The following is a 19,900-nucleotide window of genomic DNA, read 5'->3' on the forward strand; positions in this document are numbered from 1 at the left end:
GGTCAAGATAACATTACTGACAGCTGCTTTTTCACTCGTTAAGTTTCTGGCTAGTAAACTTTAGTAAAAGTCAAATTCTGTAACATCCGACGCGCGACGTTGCGTTCTCAAAACATTCAGTTCACTCTCAATTTGCTCCAGACAATTGCCATTTTCAGGCGCTAGCAGAAAGCAGGGTCATGCGTTTTTATATCCACAACTCAAAAACATGAAGGTTAAAAGTAAGAAATATGTAAATAATAAGACATTGTGATTAGCTGACAAGCATAATAACATGATCGTTATGTTTTGACGGTAGTTAAGGCTCCGTAGTAAGCGTTCAAAGATAGTTTGAAAGGGAGATATGTAAATACGAATATTAGAGGGAGCGTGCTATTATTAAGGCGATGCACTACGTCGTCTAATATTATAAATTGAGCGGCTATCAATAACATAACAACCCTTACGTAGATGGCGATAAGGTTTAAATTCCCGCTTAACACCATCCGCCTGTTTTCATTTATGCAAGAAGAAAACATGGCCAAAAATTGCCTTTTATTTTATTTTGTGGATGTTCAGGCAGAAATATAAATTTTTTTTTCGATCATTTTATAAATAACTTAATTTGCCACATTATACAATATAATCATAACCGAAAATGGGTTCGTAAGTAGGAGATTTTGAACTTTAAAGCAGTTTTCATAGGCCTTTACATAATTTTTTTCTGGGCTTATAAAAAGACTTATCTCAAAAATACTCGAATATTTCAAAGGCCAAGATGTATTCTACTCGTAGTATTTAATTAAAGCATCTGAAACATTTCTAGGCGACCAAATTTTCAAACCAAAAACACATGATTTTGCATTACTACATTTGGCATCGCCTTAAAAAAAAACAATAATAATTGAGCGAAAATTTGAAACAGAGCAAAAATCACTTGAAAAATTCTTTAGTTTCATTTAAAGATTTGTTAGATTAATGCCTATAACATATTAAATAACAGTAAAAAACGTTTTAAATAATTTTTGGAGCTAACTTTGCGATTGACCATCGAAGGAATTTCATATAATCAACGGCACAACAAATGTATAGATATTATCTTCAAAAATAACTTTTTTGTAGCTTAAAAATTCAAAGAGTTAACGAGAAACTTGCTATAAATCGATAGAAATTGGGTATGCGGGGGTTCAATCAAGATTTAATCAAAAGTTGAAACTCACCGAGAATCGGTGTTTAATAGGAACCGATCAATTGAACAAAAATGGCGCTGTTAGATCATTGACGTTTATATGCAACCCAACCCTAACTATTTTTTTTCAGCACAAAAAACTATTTTTAAACCGACAAATAAGTTATTTGGTAGTTGGGTACCAAAGCTTTATTTGAAATCTATTTAGAATCTTGTTTCGAAAGTCTTTAATAATGATACTTAAAAGAAACAATCGAGTAGGTGAGATTTCAAATTGACAGACTTAATAAAATATTATATGTTTTTCGATCCTTATTGTTTTATTAGTATTATTTCGACACATAAATAAGAAAAATATTTTCCGTTCCGTTCCGACATACACCTATGTCATCTTTGTGAATGCTTTGTGAAGGTTTTTATAAAGAATTTAAGGAGAGGAGGTTCTGGGAAGGAAAATGTATGAGGCGTGGGTAGGAATCTGGGAACAGTGTATCCAGGACATACATATGAATCTATCCTCACACTGAAAAGCGTGAAAGGGTGAATTACTTGGAGTGACTTATGGTAGAGGTATTGGTTATCCAATGAACGGTTACTGGGTTGTATAATATACTATGTAACCATACCCGCCTGCCGAAATTTCATGTAATCATGGAAGCAAGATCCATGTATGTAAATGTATAATAATAATAATACATAAAAACACTGCCCGAGCACGCCTCTGTATTGCTATTAAGGTTTTATTACTTCACAAAAAAATATTCACATTCTTGGCTTGCATTCGATTTTTTGTTTGTTTTTATTAGCCCTTTTCTTTTTATTTATTCTCCTGTTCGGGAATGCCTTATAAAGATGCTGGTTATTTTTTTGGCAGAGAAATTTGGCTTGGCTTGCGTATACGCATAATACGCCATATACTTGTAATTAAATAAAATTGAAATTGCTTTCTTTATGAGAAGCTTTGGTAGATATTAAAAAAAAACTTTTGCACTGTAGTAATTAATAAGTAATGAGAAGTAATTACATATACTTTTTAACTGTTTTTTATTCTGACAAAGTCTATACTAAATTAAATATTTTAAGGACTCTACGAGTAACAATATATACCTACATTAGATCAGTTCTATAAACCTATGAGCAATGTGCATGTATTGCAAATTTGAAGCACCATGTTTTTTATGTGATTTTAGCTGCTGTATATTTGGCAATAACTATTTTTTTTGATTTTAAATGGGACTGAATGATTTTTTTAGACTCATTTTTGATCCTATCGTATTAGATAGTAATTAAAAAAAGAACTCGCGTTCTACAAAAATCATATATCGACTGTGGTTTAATAAAACCTTCCAGTAACATTTTTGGGATTATACTTTTCAGTGGTTTCATAAATATAGAAAAGTCTTAAAAGTACAACATGTTGTAAAGTCATTTAAACTGATCTTATAGGTTTTTTTTTTTTTTAAATAAAATAAACACATTAATTGTTTTTAAGGTTATTTCGAGAAAACGTAGCTAAAATTACATTTCAGTGAATCCAGATGGATAAAATATTGTGAAAGTGAACAGAAATTTTTACCCTAATTTCTACCGCATTAACCATATCACACCAATTTCTCCACATTCGACCACTCTACCATTGATCGTAATTAAAATTAGAAAGTTTTTATATTATCCTTTTTCTATTTTAAGTTAAAAGAAGTTAACTCATGACCGATGTCTCTTTTATCACTTTTAGTCTTCACTCGAATTGTGTACAGTTTAAATGAAATATATATATTTGACCATATTTGTTTAGTTAAATTACATAATTGTTGACCTTTGATCACTGTTTAGCAAAAACATAGTTTAAAAAGATAAGGAATTCATACGACAGACTTTCGTTTTGTAATAATACAGATATTTTAATTGTTTGAAGAAAAAATAGGTAATCGATAAAATGTTGAGATCCAACTCCAGAACAAAGCGGATAGCCAATTTCTATGATCAAAATGGGCTTGTATTGAATTGAATTGCAAAACTATTTCTTTAAAATCTTTATATCTGAGATGATCTCTTCTGTCTGAAATAAAAACTATTCAATTAACTACCAATTACTTCCCTTTCCAAGACCTACAATACAAACAAGTACATTCCTGTACCTACAGTCCACTGAAGAGATTGACCGACAGAAGTGTCATTTATTGGAGAAAAATTGGCATATTACGTATACAACACAATAAATATTTTTGCCAAAGGATATAGGGTCCCATCAGCTTAATTGGTAGAGTGGCGCACAGTGGGCTGAAAATCGCCTTTCATAGACATAGAGACTTGAATTTTCAAGAGTATTTTTTTTTGGCTAGAAATGGATTCTGCTGATCTATAAAATTTCGTACGAAGCAATTGCGTGTACAAATGAAGGAGTTATCATTTTTTTAAGAAAAATTTGTATGGCACTGACATTAAAAATGAGGCTATCTCTGGAATCATAAAGTTAGCCATTATATCCTTACACACAGGTATACTACTATTTATTTGTATTTTTTTGATATACTTCGTATTGTGGCGCAACTTGCGATATTTTTTAAAAAATCCTCAAGTTGAAAAAAACACTTTTTTATGTTGATGATTCATTTTAATGCTTCACATATGAGTATGCTTTGTCTAGTTTACAATATTTTATTTACACTGCAAGCCTAAAAGCATTTAAGCATTAAATGAATCATCAACATTAAAAAGTGTAACTCATTCATTTGTACACGCAATTGCTTCGTACGACATTTTTTAGCATGGTAATGATCAGCAGAATCCATTTCTAGCCAAAAAAAAATACCCTTGAAAATTCAAGTCTCTATGTCTATGAAAAGCGATTTTCGGCCCACTGTGCGGCGCCCGTCAAGGCAAAGGGTTCTGGGTTCAATTTCTAGATTCGACCGTAACTCTTTATGATTTTTCCGTTTCAAATGTTCATTCAAGAATCGCTAATATTGTCTTCAATAATTTAATAAATATTTTTGGTGTCATTGAAAACGTGATTAAAAGTATTATCGTGATTAATTTTTGCAGCATTATACCGTTTTGCGCTTTGTCCTTCTTTAGCAAATGTGTCAGTTAGTGCAGTGTCAATCTTTTTTGATTTTCTGGATTCTTATTAAAAAAATCGTGTTTTTTTTATTTGGTACAATATTTTTTACATTTCAAAGTTTTCAAGTAATGTTGGCCTCACTGGGTGACTTGCCCGTGCTGAGGCCGTCATTTTATAATATGAAAATATAATCTATATAATACATTTAAAGAGAAAATAATACATTTAAAATATAATCTTTTGTGTTTGTGAGTGATGTGTGTTTATATTGGTTTTGTGTGTTACGTGTAGGTTTTATTTTTATTTTATGCTATGACATTTTGGTAATATTGTCTTTTTTGTTCTTTAATCCATTTTGTAATTTTGTGTGTGAATTTATTTTTAATTTCCTCAATTTTAATTTCAAGTTTTACACTGTTGAATGCTTTTATAGTATGGTATTAGTAGTGTCTTTGTCCAAAGCTTGAATTTACTGTCGGAGTTTTTATGTTTTATTTGTACGCTTGTCTAACTTGAAATTAAAATTAATCTAATTTTTTTGTCAAAAATGTAGTTTAGTAGTGTTTTAACGTATAATTGGCGTATATCTCTAGTACGTCACAGCTGTTGAATATTTGGTCTGTATCAGTCTGTTTTAATAATTATAACGACTTCTTTGCACCTCAGAATTTTAAACTCTGGTGGGTATTAAAAAATGTTACGTGGCTATTATAATAGACTTACTTGTTTTAAATTTTGTACAACGGATAAAAAAATATTTACCACAAATTAATAGTTGTTTATTATTTGTGTAAAATTAAAAACCGGTTTACTAGTAAGGCCCTTAGAGGTCGTGTTTTTTCTCGGTAAGGAAAAAATTGTTTCTGAAAGACCATGCTTTCAGTGTCAATCGCGGTGAAGTGTGTATATAAGTGATACCATGTTGCGCGCTATAATCCTCATAGGTTTGGTTAAATTAATGTGGTTTTCGGCATTTAGTTTTGGGATAGCCGTCAAATTGGTATAGTTTCAACTGCCGCACGGGAACCATTTATTGGAGAATCAATACTTCTGCCATAGGTATTTCAAAACTTTCGCTAGGTTTAGTGGTGCAAGGGTGCCTGGGTTCGTGGGTTGAGGCTTATCTGGGTCTTGGTGGCTGATGCATCTGCCCACTAACTGCGTGGCAGGCCGCATCGGGAGATAATGGTTGAGGGAGACCCTTTGACTTCTCCAGCAGGACTCCAAACTTCAATATCAGAACTTCACTTCACTGCAGTGGAAGGATGGAATCATACGTCCGTCGCTCCTGGACACACAGCCTCCCAGATTCTTACTCACCCCTTATACCCTTTTCCTTCCTAAAACTTCCTTTCCTTTATTTTCATATACAGATCCCCCAGACAGAATCTTTAAAGACGACATAGGCCCTTTGGGGAATTATTTTTTGAGGGGTTTCTAGTATAGAGCTACTGTAAAAATAGATCGATTACCATGATAAGCTCCGTTGTCTCTACTAATATTAACTGAAATAATATGGTTTGCCAAGCTGGAAATCATCCATCTCTTTAGATTTGTTTCTGAAGTCCTAGGAATACCCAAAACGCATCGGTTATGCCTAGTTATTAAAGCAATTGCGCTTACTTTGAGCATACAAAAGCGTCCAGAACACATTTCTAACCGTTAATAATCTCTCCAGTGTTTAAATAGGTAATATAGTCAGCCCGACAAAGGAAGAAGCTTACCGACAACATTGAGCTGTATAAATATGCTGGTGGGAGGGTGTGACGAGACCTGGCACTCGTATAGTCCAGCATCCCTCTTCTGGACGAACTTTATCTGTAGGGTCCAGTCCTGGGAACAGAAAAATAACGGTTAGAACAATGAGATACTCGTATGTGGGACGTGTGCTGGGTGGCTAATTCGAGTACCACTTCCCTTTGCTCGGGAAAAGGCAATCATCTACGAACGTTCTGTTAGGTAGGTACTACCTATCCTCTATTTGTCACATATTCCTTTTGATTGTTTGTTGTATCCACATAAATTGTTATTGCATAAATTAAGTTGTTAAGCGCCCTTGAGGTGATTTTTGGTCATGTTAAAACATAGAAAAAAAGAAAAAAAAATATATATATAATTATAAAACTAAACAAGACATTATAAAAAGAATCTACTATAGTAAAAACTAAATTAAAGGAATGAAGAAGAAACAAAAACTAAAAAACTGTTATGCAATGACAACGTTCAAATATGCACATCAAAAATTCATTCATTACTTATTAGTTCATTACTTAGGACTGATTAATACTTCAATAGAGTCATATTAAAAAAAATCAGCTAACATAGCATAAGAGTTACCAATTTTGTGTAATCTGTTTATAACACAATGATAATTGTAACCTGAAACCATAATCGAATTTATGACTATGGTTTCTAAAGGAAGTCTAAAATTAATACAAATTAATTAAAACTTTTGAATGAATTAAAATAAATTAAATGAAGTAAAATAATTTGATAATTTGTATAGCGCCATTTTTGTGAATAATCATCTCAAGTGCGCTGTATGTTGCATTCATGCCCAAGCGAAGTGTTAAAAACAAATTAGCTAGGGATATAGCATGAATATTGACTCAATAATAAAAATCACGTTAAATACAAATTTGGAAAAAATCATCATGTGTTTATAAAACTTATTTTGTGATTACCGCACAAGAGTACCAACTGCTCCCAACCATCTGGAGTCAGTGAGACTATGGCATCCCCAATCGGGTTATGATGTAGACTGAAAGTAGTAGTGAGGGAAAAGAGATACGGAGGAAATAGCTGAGAAGTATCTGGCTATTCAGATATTGTCACCAAACATTTATGGTCTGTCACCAGGGCGATAATGAAGTTATCTATCACTCTTACGTGCTGAAAAAACACTCTGTATTATATTTAATTAATAAATTATGAAATACCACGAAGTAATCAATTAAAATTTACTTGTTTCTTGGGCACCTCCAAATAGTTTATGTTTATTATTAATTTCTTTCAGAAAATAAGTATTGCTAAAACTTCTAAATATTATTGTTATTGCGTGGCGCCTAAATTTGCGTCTTAAATTGAGTGACCTCTAGGCGGATAAATCAATACGACGAACCAAAAAATATCTTCTCTCCTCCTAGATTGCCCTCTTTGATTCTAGTCACGCGTCGCGTCAGTCCTTATCCGCCCTCAACTCAATTATGCAGGACATTTCACTATTTTATTAAATACTTTCTTTTCTTATTTATTTTCTACGAGACTGCAATTCACTGAAGAATTAACTTTCGTTGTGTTGAATTTGTCTGACTTATTTCTTTGGTTATATGTATTTTTTAGTTTCATTGCAAGATCATTTCACATTAATTTTATTTCAATTTTATTATTTGTTTTAATTCAGCATAGGACTGCACCTTTATTGTATAATTTACTCAGTCTGAACGCAAATCAGACAAAAACCTTGATTAATGCAAGTCATGTTTAAGATAAGCGTCCACAGGTCCGCATTATATGCATCGGACGGATCCGCACTTCTTTGTACAGTTAGTTATACACGTACGTCCGCCGATTCGCACCGGACGACAGGTTTGCATCATATGCATCGGACGGATCCGCACTTCTTTGTACAGTTAGTTATACACGTACGTCCGCCGATTCGCACCGGACGACAGGTTTGCATCATATGCATCGGACGGATCCGCAATTCTTTGTACAGTTAGTTATACACGTACGTCCGCCGATTCGCACCGGACGGGCCGCACGCATCGGAATGCCGGTAATGTCGATGCAGAATCTTGGAGGGGCAATTATTCTTGCCGATGACATTATATGGATTGCAGATCCGGAGGACGTACCCGCTCGGCCGGCTTTTGCATTCAGAACGCACGCTTATTTCATCCGTTTGCTATGAAAATCCGATTTTAAATAATGGCCGTCGCGTCGGCAATCCGAATACAGTGGACGCACTACACCGTACTACGGCTAATACATCCGTTATATGCGATCAGAGGGGATAAACTTCGATCGAAAATTGAAAATTAAGACGTCATATTGTTGTCTAACTTTATCCACCAATAAAAAACTCTGAAAGTCTGTGGAATAAACTTTCAGAGTTTTTCATTGGTGTATATTATAATAAGTAGGATTCAAATGAATATTTATCTGAAGCCCAAAGCTATCTATCTAGTGAGTGGTTTATTTATGAATTCGTTCCGCAATACGTACGACCTGTAGAAGCTTACCTCTATATTTTCCTTTTTTATGTATTTTTTTTTGTTTCCTTTATTCGTAAAATATATTTGTATATAGTTTTTTACATACTTTTCGACTGCTAACTCAACACAGTGACTATTCAGCACACTTTTAAAAAGTGACATAAAGTCATTAAAAACGATGAAAAAAAATAATTAACCTAACCTAACGTAACCTACTTAACCCAGTTTTTAAAGTCTTTGTTTCATCACTTTCCATGACTTTATATAACGATTTCCATGACTTTATATAATGATTTATCCTGTCACCAATTATATAAATGTAATACATGTTCATTTGTTAATATATTATTTTGTTAATTAATACTTTAACTGGTTTTCTAGTTAAGTAGATTTGACAAGAATAAAGCAGGCGTATTGCAAACTGTTGATTTTAATGAGATAAAATAAATAAAATCTGCTGCTGCTAAATAATATGTTAAGATAATTATATTATGTATCACTGTAACTCTCGTGTCTCTTGTCTCTCCTAGTATTATTTGTCATTTTACTGAACTTATGTATAATTTCATATTATTGTTTGCTTGGTTTTTAAATTGTACGCAACCTTAACATGTATTTAATTGCATTTTTACCTGTATGTATGTAAATTCTAGATTTTTGCCTGTAACTTAACTGAGTTTTTGTTACTGGATAGTTCTCACGTAAGTGAAAACATCTGTAAAAACCCAGTATAAATAAACTATGGAACGGAGTTTGATAGAGTTTTCACTATCATTTAGAGAATTTCTTCCGAAAGGTTTGTGTATATAACTCATGGATATTATATTTATTGAAAGTATAGAAAAGTAGAGCAACGCCGCCCACACGTCAAATAGTTTATTTATACAGATCAAGTTATTTTCTAGCTTAACCTATTACTATTTGTTATTTTACACACCCAATAACAAATTCCTACTCGCAAATTGAACAGCCACATCGCTATTAAAGGTGTGTTAACAGCGAACTTGTAAAAGTAGTGATCTACGCTTTACCACTATCCACAACTTCTTTTGCTAAACTAATTTTAATTTCACTCGGTAAAACGCTCGGAAAATGTCCATCTAATTCAGTTTCAAACCCGCGTCAAGTGCGAGTTATAAATTTGGCGTATTTTCAAACTCATTTGCAACACTTTGCGTAATGCAGCACAAATAAAACATTAACATAATGTTAGATGTAACGTTATGAAACTTGCACTTTATGTGATACCGGTTTGCTGGTAGATGGCGCGCAGGACCGGACCACGTAAATGTATTTATAATTGCCTTTAGAAGAAATTGAATTAATCTCTTATTGTATTTTCTTTTAAATTTTTATGTTAAACCACACAAGAAACTATGGTATCTTAAATTGGGGTATGTTATATGTTGTGAAGCTGAAAGTAGTGAGAAGGGGTAGGAGATGAGGTAGAGGAAGGTGGGAAAGTCTATACTAATATCTGAAATATTCAGATCTGCTCACCAAACATGGCCAAAGCCATTTAAAGCGACTTTTGAATTCTGAATGGTTGTCTTACACCAGGGCAATACTGAGAGTATCTTACGCTCTGGAACGTACCGCAAATATACTTTATATTATTTTTAATGAGTAATTCATTCACATTACTTTCGTTATTATTAACCATGACATAAACCGACCTTATCATTTTATTTACTTGGTAGTGCCATGTTTTCTATTCATTTTCGCGTCAAAGGTCCTCGCATTGCTTTCGTTATTCATCCATTCTACATTAACACATCTAAGCATCTCTTTTATAATCTTGTATACTAAGTTTACTTTAAATTTTTTTATTCCACCAAATTTCATAATTAGACATTTGATTACATTTAGTTGTAAATTTTTATATTAAATTAATGGTTTATTTAGAATTAAAGCATGCTAACGACACAAATGTCCAAAATCAGTTCATAGCACTTTTGGGTTTAAAAGTTCTTGTTTTATTTAGAGTTAAAATGTGTTAGCTGTACGATTAACAAATATAACGTTTAAAGTTTTTTTCTCCGGTTTCGAATAATATTAATTTCAAAGTATCGTAACAACTATTAAAATTTACATTTATTATTACAATTGAACAATTGAATTGAAGAAATAATACGATAAGTGTGTCAGCTGTCACCACATTTTGATTGTCAACAAGTACGGACAGTTCATTATTTTGCCGCAGAACCGTTAAAGTTCCTTGAAATCACGAACGGAAAATACAACATTTTTAAAATTTAAAACAATAAAATAAAGATAATTTAGTGCTCTGGGATTAACGAACAATAAAATGACCGCTAAGAAAATTCTTAACGAACTTCTTCTCGTATTTAACTTGTAAGTGAATAGATATTTAATTACATATAAACCAAAATTAATTAATAGTTTTTAAGTATCTTTGCATCCAAATTTTTACAGTTAAAATAAATCAGCATGATAAAATATAAGTTAAATCAATAATGTATCTATTTGAAAACAGGGAAAGAAGCAATAAAAAAATACAGTGTGTGGCAAGCCTACGCACGACGGAATTTTTAGTATTCTTTTCTCTCTCTTTTCATTTCATTCTCTCTTTTTTTCTGTCTATTGACATATTTATAAGTAGCATGTGATAAAAAAAATTAAAATTTATAAAAATATGGGATTCGAACCCGGGTCCTGCATGACGATTGTCGAACGCTCTGCCTCTAGACCGCGAGGAGAGGTATCTCGCGCGACGAGAACCGCGTATACAACGTGTACTCCTCAATTGACTTGTCCCGCGCAATCGCGTTATCGGCCTTGATTAGTAATTTTAATGATTCAAAATAAAAATAATTAATCAAAATACCGAGCGACTCTACCGGATCGATTTGAAAGCTATATTTCGACCAAAATATCATATAGGTACCGTAAATTAAAGAAAAGGTAAATGAACAAATTTATGAAATTTTTTACTACATTATTACAATTCGTTGATAAAAAAACATAATTAATCAAAATACCGAGCGACTCTACCGGCTCGATTTGTAAGCTATATTTCGACCAAAATATCATATAGGTACCGTAAATTAAAGTAAAGGTAAATTAACAAATTTATGTAATTTTTTACTACATTATTACAAATCGTTGATAAATAAAAATAATTAATCAAAATACCGAGCGACTCTACCGGTTCGATTTGTAAGCTATATTTCGACCAAAATATCATATAGGTACCATACAGTAAATTAAATTTAAATTAACAAATTTATCTAATTTTTTACTACATTATTACAAATCGTTGATAAAAAAAATTAAAAGTTATAAAAAAATGGGATTCGAACCCGGGTCCTGCATAACGAGTGTCGAACGCTCTGCCTCTAGACCGCGGTTATTACGTATTCGACCAAAATATCATATAGTCAAAATATCTAAAAGTCGCAGCACGAGAGCATTTTATCACTTTAAAAAAAATCATTATTAAAAAAATCACAAAAAGAAAAAAAAAATAGTTAAAGCGGGGATCGAACCTCGGTTCTTCACGACGACAATCGGGCGTTTTGCCTCTAGACCGCGAAGCTGAGTTTAGAGAGCGACCAAAAGTAGGTATATAATATTGGCTAGGCTCCTATAGCGAAATGATCACGGTTTTTGATGATGAGTTGGTTTTACTCCGGTCCTCGAAATTGCATAACGCGCGTAAAGAAGTTTCACTTCAGAAAGTTGGGTAGATTGAAGAATTTAAAAAAACCAACCAATGGCTGGCTACACGTGATAAATGCAGTCAGACGCATAAATGACTCTATTCTGGAGGAGCTGGCCGTTCACAATATGCTTTCAACTATTTATCTACAGCCTACAACGTACTTCAAGATACTTTGGATACGTTGCTCGCCAAGTTAAAGACTCCAACTTGAAGAAACTCATAGTCACTAGCTGAGTGAAAGGCAGGAGAAGCAGAAGAAAGTCACCAATGCGCTGTAGTGACCAAGTATCACTGGTGTCCGGCACGTTGGTGTCCTTTGCTCTCCAGTCTCTACGCAACGCAGAACCGGGAAGAGTTGAGGAACCTTGTCCACTGTGGAAATTGGAGTGGGAGTCACGATTTGTTTTACAGCGAAAGCTTTATTTTAGACGGAATTTGTTTTACAGTGAGAATATACATACCTACAAGATCGAGGTAAGAAAACATACACCTATTAATAGAAAGAACGCTGCGCGACCTTTTTTATGCAATACTTAAATATAAATTTATCAGGTTATCTGCACACTGTAATTCAAAGCGATAAAATTTTTCGTCTTAAAAGTTTTATTTCATGCTTATGAACACACAAACAAAACGTTAAAAAAAACATATTTAAAAACTGTTACGACCCGGCTTGCCAAGATTTAGCTAATGAAACTTTGTTTTAACCACATTTTTTTACCGTGGCACCCTTACTTCGTTAGAACGCAAGAAATACGATCATCGTAATGTAATAAGAACAACAAGTTTACAGTATACAAGTATATCTGACAGTTAATGTCGAGGCTGGTTCATTTTTTTAAGCCGAAAGGTGAAGGATGTCAGACTAGTCCGCCTCTGTCGGCAAAACAACACAGAACACACGCTGTTCAGAAACTTTCTCCTACTTTATCTAAAGGGTTCCTCCGCCGAACAAACATTAGCAACTCCACTTTTGCGTCCAGCCAGTATTTAGTTAAACACTGTTTGAGTGCACACTTTACGGGCAACCTGAAAGTCGTGCTTGATTATTTCTCAAACATGTATTTTAAAGTTTGACGCATTTCATATTTATGACTCTCTTTGAAAATATGAACAGTTAACACACACAAAATATTGTAAACGTCGTAATAATCTGTTGTTTTGAAGCAAACGTTTTAATAATTTTATACTGAGGTACATTAAAGTAATGTAACACAAAACTGCGCCATGCAAATGTTATTTTATTATTGTTATGAATTCTGGCTTTCGTATTACAGTGATTAGATCTGTCGATTTGCATTCATAGATGGTTCTTTAAAACACAGCGAAGTTAAAATTTTTATATTACGACTTGGTATTTTTTTTAGCTATAAGATATATTTACCTTCTTATGCTCTCTTTGAGTTTACCCACAGAAACTCAGCGTGTCTGCACTCGCACCAATACGTGATTTCAAAGCTGTAAGCGTGACATATTTCTCTTCTTCTCTAATCTCTAATCTACAATATCTCTTATCTTCTCACAGAAAATTAATTGAGTACAAATTGTTAAGACTCAGGTTTACTCAATTCCCCATCTTATCCACAATTATAACATTCCTTGAATAAACACTAGAGTACACAATAAAGAAACATTCACGCGTTTTATAATTAGAAAACACGTTAACACCCTCTTTCTGTGCCAATTCGTTGCCGTTGCAGTAGTTTTTGGTGGATTTCAAAATCTTAGCAATTAACTTGATGTGGTTATGCATCCATATTTTCATCCATTACAAGGCTTCACTGGTATCAAATAACACCGTATGCCGTCTACATGAGGGAATATGGCTATCAGCTGTAGGCAGACTTATGGAACCTAAGCGCAAGCCAAATACTAAGTTTGGCGATCGCGCTTTCGGAGCATCTGGGCCGATGGCTTGGGATAAACTTCCTCCGAAACTAAGATCCATAACAAGTCTAACAGAATTCAGGTTTAAACTTAAAACTTTCCTTATTATTTTTTTGGTAAACTAATATTTTAAGACAAGATTTTTTATGCATAGCATAAAGGGTAACAATTATTTTTATAAGCAATAATTATTAGCCTGAAACACTCATCCACATTGAAAAATCTCCTGATAAAAGATACATGACGCCAATTATTTTTCCCTTTTAAGATGTCATACCTTTAAATTATATATACCATTCCTGAGAGAAAGTCTAATTTTATCCAATTTTTTAATTATGTCCTAAATCCTGTGTCTAAATTTCGCTAATAAACAATTAGTTAATGTTAATTAAGTGTTAATCTTAAGTGACCTACCAGGTAAGTATGGTACATATATAGTTAGTTATAACATAGATCACTGTAGAAAAGTATTATATATAGACAAATTAAACCATATCTTGTTCTGAAATACAAAGAAACTATTTTATATTAAACAAATGAAATATTTCAATCACTCGAATGTCAGCCACATAGCGAGTAAACAATAATGCTGTTTAATGTGTACCAAGACAACATATCAATGACATTTGAAAAGCGTATAAAATAAAATAAAAATTCACAATTCAAACACAAAGAAATCCTAGCCATTTATAGGTGGGTATTTATTAGTACTCATTCCTTTACATATATATTTGTACAGCGCCCTTTAGTTGATTTTGCACAAAAACGGCGACATTGAAATCATCCAAATATTATTATTTTTACTCGTGTCTCACCAAAATTATGTTGTGTATGCTCGTAATGAACCATCATAGGTCAGAAGGGACGTTGCTACACATTTATTCAGACTGTGTCATGGATGGTTTAAAAGCTCATGGAGAATTTAATTTTTTTGTTCCCGTTGGTCACCGATAGCTTAGACTGTTCTATCTTCCAGCCTGCAGGACTAACTTGCCGATGGTCATGCCGCTGGGGAGAGCAATCTTGCTAATGAATCAATTCGTATATCGACATATTTCGCATCATTGAAGCTGCATTCAATAGGCAAGATCTGTTACTCCTAGTATAGTTGATACACCCACTGTTTATTTATTTGTAATATCTCTTCATTACAAATGTATTTAAAAAACACACACATCTAAAAATAATAAGTTTGTAAGGTTTTTGAAATAATTAATCAAATTATTATTTTTTTGATAAATTAATGTTTTTAAAGACAAGATTTTATTTATGCATAGCACAAAGGATAACAATTATTTTTATAAGCAATAATTGTTCGCCTGAAACACTCATCCACATTGAAAAAATCTCCTGATAAAAAATACATGACGCCAACGGGACTCGAACCCGTGTCCATTCGATTTCCGGTCGAAAGCTCTGACCACTGAGCTATGGGGGCTTATTTCTTACCCGAGAAAATATTCAATATATGCTAGTGTTTCATTCAACAATTACTGCTTTTTACATTTTTTCACCTGAGAACAACCAACTTTATTTTTATATGAGAAAGGCATTGTAAGTGCTAAATCTCTCACTAGATGGCGTTGATACAAATTGTATACATTTTTTAGGTGAAATACTTGGACTTGTCAAATATTAATTATTATTTTTTTGATAAATTAATGTTTTTAAAGACAAGATTTTATTTATGCATAGCACAAAGGATAACAATTATTTTTATAAGCAATAATTGTTCGCCTGAAACACTCATCCACATTGAAAAAATCTCCTGATAAAAAATACATGACGCCAACGGGACTCGAACCCGTGTCCATTCGATTTCCGGTCGAAAGCTCTGACTTGAATGAAATGAATCTTAATCTTAATTTTCTATTCAATTTATTTCAATTTCTTTCTCGTAGATTGTCCTTGTTATCCTTTGTGCTATGCATAAATAAAATCTTGTCTTTAAAAAAAACATTAATTTATCAAAAAAATAATAATTAATATTTGACAAGTCCAAGTATTTCACCTAAAAAATGTATACAATTTGTATCAACGCCATCTAGTGAGAGATTTAGCACTTACAATGCCTTTCTCATATAAAAATAAAGTTGGTTGTTCTCAGGTGAAAAAATGTAAAAAGCAGTAATTGTTGAATGAAACACTAGCATATATTGAATATTTTCTCGGGTAAGAAATAAGCCCCCATAGCTCAGTGGTCAGAGCTTTCGACCGGAAATCGAATGGACACGGGTTCGAGTCCCGTTGGCGTCATGTATTTTTTATCAGGAGATTTTTTCAATGTGGATGAGTGTTTCAGGCGAACAATTATTGCTTATAAAAATAATAATTAATCGAATATTATTTTTTGGCATTGATGAATGATTCTCCATTTGAATCTTTGTTTTCCAACTTCTCTGTTTATTTATTTGTCTGAGTGAGGCGTAATAACCAAAAAGCAAATAAATATTCCAATGTGTTGCAACCAGTATTTCTAAATAGTATTTTTGGAAGTAATATTAAAATAAGTTTTCGTAAAAAAAGATACAGTTTTTGTGGAAGCTTTGTGGTTTTACGTTACATATTTTAAAATATAAACAAATCCGACGTATTTCCGGACAGTGTTGTTTTTTTGTAAATTTTAAAACAGAAAAAATAACATTTCCGACATAATAGAATAGATAAAATGAACAAACGAGTTAAAGGACCGTGTTTCATTGTTGGGAAGTAAGAGCTTCACAAATGCACTCATAGAGGGCAGTGCATAGAACTTGCGTGAAAGTCCACAAGATGGCAGCCAGTGGCCAGTAGTCGCCAGGGCCAGTGAGAATGCTCTCAGACAAACTTATTATTTCAGATCTCAATTACCCAGCTACTAGTTAGGTCGACTATCTAGTTACCATTCTAATCGGCAAAGTATTAATAAATCCTTGATTTATCACAAAGAACCAATTATCTATAATCTCCTTCCACGATGAGTTGGAGAACTTTATGTGCGAACACAACAGTTGTTGCTCTGTCGCCAATTTATTGTTATATTTTTTGTATGGGCTGTGATCGTCTTAACGTCCAATTTTTAAATCGGAATATACGTTGTTGCTCTTTGGAGTCAATATTAATAAAACTGCGCCAGTTGGTTTGACTATAATTTAATAAAAAATCCTTATTCTATTCCTACTCTTGTCGAAGATAACAAAAGACAAGCTTATTTGGACTACGTGTCAAAAAGATTTAGATTTTTTTGAACTTACCATTAGGTAGGTACTTACTTTAGTTTTTTTGTATCTGTTGTATTAAGAAAGTATCATTTTATAGCATCGTTCCGCTTTCCTATTATTTTATTCAAGCCTGACTGGTAGACTTACTTTGGGGTAGTCTTTTACGATGTTTTAGTGTCTGCTAGAGTCCTTAAATACTGCTCATAATACTTCACTTATAAAATGGATATTTCATGACCCGACATTGGCAGGAAAGCCATAAAAATATATTGGATAGACTTGTGTACCTCCATAACTTTTTTATTCTATTAACCACAATTTTACAAATACAAGGGCAATAAATGCTGTTGACTGGATTTACCCATAATCATACATATGAAAACTGTGGTGAACTGTTAATTATGTTAACTATACTAAACAGTTGGCTTATAAGAAATATATTAACAATAAATATTAATAAAACCGGCTACATGATTCTAAGCTCACCTAAAATAATAATACCGTCGCATAAACCTTTACAAATAAAAGAAAGGGAGCTGCTTATTCTAGACAGCAAAAATACCTTGGCTTACATATTGATAAACATCTGACATTTAAACAACACGTAGAAAAATTAAAAGCAAAAATCATCCCACTAATTGGTGTATTTGGTAGGTATTTTGGTATTTGGTGCCCATCTCCTACCAACAGATGTAAAGAGGGGCTTATACTTTAGTTTAATCCAGTCCCATCTAAATTATTAATAGAAAAATGGGGAAACACATACATTAACAAACAATACAGAACAAAGTCATAAAAAAACTCTTCAATTATAACCCGGACACTCCAACAAAAAAACTATATCAGGAAATGAAACTCTTGAAAATAAGAAAATTGTACGAATACACCATATGCCTCCTAATCTACAAAATCCAAAATGGACTCAAAACATAACATTTAAACAAACGTCACAAGTACACAAACATTATACTAGACAACATAACTAATTGTACACAAATACTGTAAGGACTGAAAGTGGCAAAAGAGGCATTGGCCACGAGGGTGTACAAATATACAATCTCCTTCCAGATGAACTTACAAAAAATAAAAATGTTTCCAATTGAATTAATCTTAAGAATAACTCACTTCAGATAAGTTTAAAATCATTTTATTTTTAATTACTTACTTATTGTAATAAAACAATGTACACTCCTCTTCCAGCCACAAGCTAATGCTTCTATGGAAGAGGGGTCTTGAAATATTTGATCATATATTGTAACAAATAAACAAAAATGTACTTATATAATAAATAAAATAAAGATTAATAAAAAATAAACAAAAATAACCTTAAAACGGAGAGTATAAATGTATTTTAAAAAACTGTTTAATTTTAAGTTATCAGAAAAAAATTAGAAAACTACTTGTAATTACTTATTTAAGTTAATAATAATAAAAATACAAAAATAATCATAATTTTTTATTCCAAAATCAATTGATTTCAAGAAAGTAAAATGTAAAATTTTTCTTTAACTTAATAAATAAATTTAAAAAAATTTTACAAAATAGATTTGATGATTGGAAGATTTCAATAATTACTTCGGTTGGTCTGAAATTATGACTTAAATATTATTGTGAGATATTTACAATCAATATCAAACAGGACTTATGTCCATTCTATAGGATGCTCTACGTTATTCTGGTGAGGGAGGAATCGCTGACTGAGATGCTTGTATGGATGCCATGGAAATCGGCTCGCATCTGCAACACTCATAACTCTTATTGTCTCTGTCATGTGGTATTACTATTGCCACCTACAGAGAATTCTTAAAATTACATAAACTAAATATCCCAACTTGAAACTACACACTCTAACGATATCTGTTGAGCAGTGTTGAAACTATTTAGCAACTTAAACATCGTAAGCTTAACTAAAAATAAAATTCAATTACTTCCATACAACCTGCCCAGTACAGAGCACACAATAATCCCATTCCATTCGTAACAACTATCGTAATTCGTGCTAAATTTTAATTGTTCCAGATTGAATTTCCAAAGTACTCGCGCTAAAAGTGCTAAAAGCATGAATAATGCCAGTTCGTTGCTCTGCCGGAAGCAAAAACCGTGTAATTCAATTTAAAGCGGATACTGTTCGCAGTTTGTAACCTGCTGGTATACACACATACCTACTAACTAACAACCAAATGTATATTTTGAGTGAACTTGCCTTGCTTTAGTTCGTAGATGCCATTACGTTAATCACTCGGTTTGCAGATAGGACATTTTGTGCAGTTTCAAAAACCGTTGTGATTTATTCAATTTGTTAATGGATTTTGCGGAAAATGCATCATATATTAGGTTGTTACGTGCAAAATTTTATGATTTATGATTTCACTATAATCTCAGTGCTTTCAATAAAATATTTTATGTACGAACATACATTCTGAACCCACATACCGTTAGAGTTTTCTATGGCAATCTATTACGAAATCAATGTACAGATATGTACGAGGTTTGTTCAAAAGAAAAGGTGAATTTAGAATTTTCGCGGGCTGTGTACATTCGATTATCGATTTTTTTTGTTATTTTGGTACACATATGTTTATCATATGTTAGCATTATCAGCTATTTGGATTAGTGGTTTGTTTGTGACAACTGGAAAGGTAAGTCACGTTTTTGAGTGTTCTTCGATTTTTTACTTTT

At 32.6% G+C, this 19,900-nt stretch overlaps 1 protein-coding gene across 1 annotated transcript in view; it reads right to left on the bottom strand.

Moving 5' to 3' along the window:
* Positions 1-19,900, bottom strand: part of LOC149412104 (uncharacterized) — a 257,694-nt gene that overhangs the window by 27,988 nt on the left and 209,806 nt on the right. Inside the window, exon 5 of the mRNA XM_089646300.1 lies at positions 5,957-6,065. Within this exon, the coding sequence (XP_089502426.1) occupies positions 5,957-6,065 (109 nt within the window). The remainder of the gene's footprint in view (positions 1-5,956; positions 6,066-19,900) is intronic.

The sequence above is a fragment of the Hesperophylax consimilis genome, chromosome 24, assembly GCF_061612785.1.
Source record: "Hesperophylax consimilis isolate HC1 chromosome 24, BYU_Hcon_1.0, whole genome shotgun sequence".
NCBI lineage: Eukaryota > Metazoa > Arthropoda > Insecta > Trichoptera > Limnephilidae > Hesperophylax > Hesperophylax consimilis.